At 54.1% G+C, this 6,000-nt stretch overlaps 1 protein-coding gene across 1 annotated transcript in view; it reads left to right on the plus strand.

Annotated features, from left to right (window-relative positions):
• The window catches only part of RAB11FIP3 (RAB11 family interacting protein 3 (class II)), a 66,828-nt gene extending 65,514 nt beyond the window's left edge, over positions 1-1,314 (plus strand). Inside the window, exons 14-15 of the mRNA XM_010567042.1 lie at positions 119-259; positions 1,081-1,314. Coding sequence (XP_010565344.1) covers positions 119-259; positions 1,081-1,194 — 255 coding nt within the window. The 3' untranslated portion in view covers positions 1,195-1,314. The remainder of the gene's footprint in view (positions 1-118; positions 260-1,080) is intronic.
• The last annotated feature ends 4,686 nt before the right edge of the window (positions 1,315-6,000 follow it).

The raw sequence follows: 6,000 nt of genomic DNA on the forward strand, positions 1-6,000 counted from the left end.
TGCACTGCTCCCCGCACTGTGTGAGCCGCTGGTTAGGACAAAAGCCCCTGCCTTCCCCAGCCGGATCTGCTTTGAGGGCACCATGTGCTTCAGCATCTGGTTTGTCTGTTGTGAACAGGATAACAGGAACCTGAAGGAGCAGAACGATGAACTGAACGGACAGATCATTAACTTGAGCATCCAGGGAGCCAAGAACCTCTTCTCAGCCTCCTTCTCTGAATCCCTGGCAGCAGAGATCAGCTCGGTCTCCAGAGACGAGGTACGTACCACGGGGTACTGCTTACCTCAAACTGCATCTTCCCAGGGTGGCTGGTACATCTCCTCTCCTCTCAGCCAACCAAGGGCTTGGGAGGAGCTGATGTGGCCCTGTCTGTATGTTTTGGGTTTGTGTGGTAGGGCTTAAACCATACCACTGTGGTATAGCTCACTCCCAAAATTCACTTGAAAGCTGTTATGAGCAAAGAAATGCCCATGCAACTATTTGAAGAACTTGCAGGACTTACCCTGCCTGCCAGCCCTCCTTCCTGGGAATAGGGGAAGCTGTTCCCTTCCAATTTGCTGATACTGGCAGCTCTGCTTTGCCTGCCCTGTGACAGCCTTCCTCTTCCTGGGACAGACCAGCCAACATGGGGTGTGTCTGTCTGTAGCTGTCTTAAAACCCCAGGGAGCTGGGACATCTATCTACCCTGGAGATCTTGGTTTCTCTGGCACATCTTCTCCCTGCTCCGTGGCTGTACCCGAGATACTGGTGTGCAAGCCCACATAAGCATCAGAATTAAATCTCTCAGGCCCAAAGAAGTGGGGAAACACACCTGGATGTTTTGGGGGCCAAAGGGAGATGTGATGCTCCCTGCTTTCTCCAGGGTCCCATCTGGCTGAGAACTTGAGGAAGGACAGGAGTGAGCAGATGCAGCAGCTGAGGGCATTTTCCCTGGCCACTTACACGTGGCCAGGAATATCCCAGACCAGAGTGAAGAAGGGGGAAACCTCTGTGGGTGCACAGAGCCATGAGAAGCCCTGCTTCTGTCCCTGGGCAGCGGCAGGCAGTGACCGCTCATTCACTTTTTCCCTCCCTTGCAGCTCATGGAAGCAATTCAAAAGCAAGAGGAGATCAACTTCCGCCTGCAGGATTACATCGACAGGATTATTGTGGCCATCATGGAGACGAACCCCTCCATCCTGGAAGTTAAGTAAGGGCGGCCGAGAGCCGCCGGCTGTGCGCTCGTCGATGGGTGTGGATTTGGTGCTCTGAGAGGATAAAGAGGGACTGGAAACGTCTTTGCTCTTGATGAAGGCACAAGGAAGCATCGCGTCAGGTCGGTGGGTGAATTAGCCAGCGGACCAGGGGAAAAGAAAACCAGCAGCAAGGCTTTATTGTCTGACTCCGTTATTTTGAAACCCTTCTGGTTTTGAGGGGTGAAAGGGAACCTGGAAAAGAAACACAGGCAACGGACTGCTGGAGAAAGCTACCCGTGAAGCTGGGAACTGCCCTGACAGCGGCGTCAGACCCTCTGGCACGCAGTGTGCGAACAAGAGCTTGCCACCGCGAGGGCTGTAAGGTGAGGGTTTCTCTGAACTGCGGGATAATGGGATGGAGAAGGAAGCAGTGGCGCTGATGTTTTCCCTTGCTGCCCTGTCCAGCCCAAGTATCTGCTTTGCCAAAGTGTCCCTGACACACTCACTCACTGAGGCAGATCTGGGAAAGAGGGAAACATGTCCCGGACTTGTAGAGGTTGGTTTGGGTTTTGTTTTTGTTTTGTTTTGTTTTTTTTTAATTAACTTAATGCAAATGTCCTCATTCAGCTGGCGCAGTTAATCCTTGCCCTGCCGCTTCTGCTCGGGAAGGGGTTGCGTGCAGAGAGCTAGCTGGCTCCTCTCTCGCTCACCGGTGGCAGAAAGAGGCAGGGGAGCAGCCGTTTTCGGGACAGGGCGTAAGCGCACTTTGTCACCTGCCTCCTTATTTATTTTTGCTGTCCGTGGCTCACTACCGTCGGCATGCCTTGGCGTTCACGGCTCTGCTGCCCTCCTCCCCGCTCCCAGCTCTTCTGCCGGCTGCCACGGGGTCTGCAGGTGTCTGTTGAGCTGGGCTGGCTCTGGGAGGAGAGGTCCCCTTGGCCCCAGCTGCAGACACATGGGTGCTGTCTGTCCAGCCTGCAGGGACTGGGGGAAAAGCTGTGACTCTTCAACTTGCACTGGAGGCTGGTCCTGGCCGCCTCTCCCTGTCCCGGCTTGGCTTGCATGGCCCGGGATGGGGACACGCAGCGGCCAAGGGCAGTTGGGGAGCTGCAGCGGAGAGGGCTGAGCTCTCTGCGTTGCCTCCTGAGGTCCCTGGCCTGGGGACAGTGGCCTGTGCCATTCCCACCCGGAGCAGTGCTCTGCTGGTGATAGCTGCAGTCCTGGAGGGAGAGCCTGCTCCAGCCGCCTTTCCCTGCTGTTTCCCTGCGCTGTGGCAGGGTATGGGGCAGCCGCTCTCATTTCTCAGCCCCTGGCATCAGCCTGGGCTGAAATCTCTATGCCGTTGGTGAGAGGAGACCAGAGAATACAACAGCAGCTCCCTGGGAAACAAAAGCCATGTTTACATCAGACAGCTTTTGGCTTGCTGGCACAAGCGGCCGTGGCGTAGCGTGACCCCAGGGAGCAGCCACTTTAACCGACCTGCTCCTCTCCGGCTCCCGGTAGGAGACAGCCAGTGGACTCCCAAGGATCCGGCTTCATTTAGTACATTGGGCCCCAAAAAGCGGTTCTTTTTCCTGCTTGTCAGGTTTTAGAAATGCCAGAGTGGCCTGAAAACAGAAGCCACAGCGATCCCTTGGCCACCGGCGAGGGGGTGCCTGCTCCTCCCAAAACGCTTCCACGCACACGGCACATCTCTCTTCCCACGCTGGTGCGTGGCAGAGCAGCCCGCTCTCCGTTTGTCCCTGGAGGGTGCTGCTGGCCAGGAGAGGTGGCAGCTGCCGCAGCCTTAGTCCCTGCTGGGGGGTCCCCAGTGGCTTGCGGGTCCCCTGCGCTGCCGGCCCTGGGACCGATACCCGGAGCCAGCCGAGCTGCCGCTGCCATGACCCTCCCTCTTCCACCCTCTCTTCCACATCGCCTCTGGGTGCTCAACTCCCCTCACCGTGGCCTTGTGCGAGGCGCAGCGGGGTGGGGGCGAGCCCCAAAAACCTTGGGCGAGGGGGGCACCCAGCGGTCCCGCACCCCCTCCTGTACACCCAGCCCTCCCCGGCATCCACTCCCCTCCCTGCCCCGAGTCCGCGGGAAGAAGCCACGTAATGTACATTTCCAGAGAAGCTTTGGGTGTAAATCAGTGTATACTTGGAGAGGGAAAATTTTTCTATCTTGTAGAGTAGGTATTTTTATAGAATGAAGGTTGATCATTTTTTTAATACTTTAAAGAAGAGAGAAATGTATCTGTGTATACACAAAAGCATATATATATATATGTATAAATATATAAATATCGGAGATCTGCCTTTCTCGACTTGGGATCACGGATCCTCAGTTCAAACAATCGTCTTTTTTCCTGTCGCTCACAAAGAGGTACTGTAACTGTAAATAAGCACCGGGAAAAAGTTTTAAGCAAACAAAGCACTGACTTGCACATTCACCATGCTTTAAAGTCCCTATGGAAAAAAACAAACAAACAAAAAAAACAAACAAAAACTGTACTTCCCAAAAATGTTCCTCTTTCCCTACCGGTATGTGAAGGAAGTCCCCCCAAAAGAGGCAAAAACAGTATTGTCTTAAATGATGTATCAATTCTTGTCAGATTAAAAGCTGTTACTATTCCTGCCTGGAGACCTTCTTTCCATAGGGGTGGCTCCGAGCATCGGAGCATCCTGAGCATCCGAGAGCTGGCTCTCCAGCAGGGCTGGATGGGAGTGGAAATGCCCCTGCCCTGAAGAGTGCTCAGATTTTGGGGGAAATGAGGATGGGGGAGGCCAGACCCAGCTAGGTCCGGAGGGGCTGAAGTCAGAGGGACCCAAAACCTCCCAGTCAGCTGAGCTGTGCAGGTGGGAACTGGTGGGGGCGGGGGGGGATTCACCCTTCATTTTCCTGGTGGGGTCCAGGCAGGGTGAGGCACCTTCGGAGCTGGCCCTGTTGTCCCCCCCCAGGGTGTCCTGCTGCTCTGGAGGGTTTGGGGAGGCTGAGACAGGGCCAGGCTGTGGCTTGGCACCAGCAGGAACTCACTTGGTGAGGACACAGAGGCTTGTTTTCCCTTGCCTTTCTTACGCTGTGCTGAACCCCTCTGAGCACTCGGCTCCTCTGAACCACTCTAAAAATCCCTTAAAGGCTGTAAACCACCCTGCTAAGCTGCTCCACACCCCTCTAAGCTTCCCTCCACCTCCTCCCAGCCCCTGTAAGCTGCCCCAAAGGGCTCTAACGTGCAAAATACCCTCTCAGCTCCTGGAGTGCCTCTGGATGACTCCAGACTGTTGCTCTGAACTCCTCTGAGCAGCCCTGGAGCACCCAGAGCTGTTGCAAAGAGCTCTGAGTGCCTCTGCATGCTGGGAAATGCCTCTAACACACTCTGAGCTCTCTAAAACACCCCAAATTATTTCAAACTGCTCCATGCGCTCTGATCTGCTCTAAAACATCCCTGAGCTGCTCTAAAATGTCCCTGAGCATCTCTAAAATGCCTCTGTAGGACTCCAAACTGCTCTAGTGTGCACCAAGCTGTCTCTAAACACCTCTAAAAAATCCTTTAAAAATTCCTCTGAAGAGCTCAACCTCCAACAGCTTGAAGCTGCTCTAGAAATCGGGTAAATAAATGGCTCTGAGGGTGCTGGTGTGGTGCTGGGTCACTTCAAGGAGCTGTAAACTGCCTCTGAACAGCTCGGAGCTCTGGAAGGACGGACCTCGGGGCAGCAATGAAGCACTTGAATTGCTCAAATAGCTCTCAGGCTCCTCAAACCAACCCTAAAAAGCACCAAGATGCTAAAACTGCCTGGAGCGGCTCGAAGTAGCTCTTAAAGTCCTCAACTCTTCTAAAACTCCTTGAAATAGCTCAGAATGGATCATAAAAAAAGATCTTGTAGCAGCTCTGAAGCACTCTAAGCCTCCTCTGTGTGGCTGTGAAATGCCTCAAGTGCTGTAACACCCTCCTGAAACTCCTCCAGACTTTTCTAATGTACCTCTCAACAGCGTTAAAACTTTTCAGTAACGTCTCTAAACTTCTCCAAACAGTTTGAACTGTGCTCCGAACAGTTTGAAACCACCCTAAATCCCCTCTGAATGACAGCAAAGAGGCGTCAGCAACCCTAAAACAGCATGCTGCTCCAAAGCTGCTCTAAAACTCATCAAAAAATACTTGTAGCTGCTCGGAAGCACTCAAGCTCTGCTGCACACCATGTGAAAAGGTCTCACAAAAAAAAGCTGCTCCAGAAACGCCCTGAAGATCTCCACATCCTTCAGAACAGCTCCAGAACTGGTGCAAACAACCCAAGCTCCTCTGGAGCTGTTCCAAACCACTCTTCCACCGTGCTGCTGTGTCTTGGCACCATGCTAGTGAGCCTCTGAGCAGCTGCAGGCAGCTCTGAGTTATTATTGATTATAAAAAGTTAAATGCATTTAAATAAATATATTTGCAATAGGGTTAGAGATTTGTGGAGCTTTCGTAGCTCCAAAACTCCTCGGGGAAGTTAAGCCACTTCTGAAACACTGCTTTAAACGTCGCTGAAGAGCTCTGGTTTCTCCCTTCGTTACGGTGGGATGCTCTGGCCGCCGACGGGAAACCAGCAGGCACCAAGCAAGGGTTGGACCCCAGCTGCGGTGCCAGGGGTTCCAGCCACCCCATGTCGGGTCCCAGTGCCTCCCCGCTGCTCTTGGCCTCGGGAACGCGGTGCTTGGCGGTTGGAGCCCCAGGGTGGGCACGGGGTGCTCTGCCGGTGCAGGCGGGGGGTCGGGACCCAGCCGCCAGCCCCTGCCACCCAGCTCGGCGGGCTTGTCACCGCGCCGGCACGAGCCACGAAAGGACAAAGCCACCGGGAAAGCAAAGCCGCT

The sequence above is a fragment of the Haliaeetus leucocephalus genome, unplaced genomic scaffold, assembly GCF_000737465.1.
Source record: "Haliaeetus leucocephalus isolate CR32 unplaced genomic scaffold, Haliaeetus_leucocephalus-4.0 Scaffold224, whole genome shotgun sequence".
Lineage (NCBI taxonomy): Eukaryota > Metazoa > Chordata > Aves > Accipitriformes > Accipitridae > Haliaeetus > Haliaeetus leucocephalus.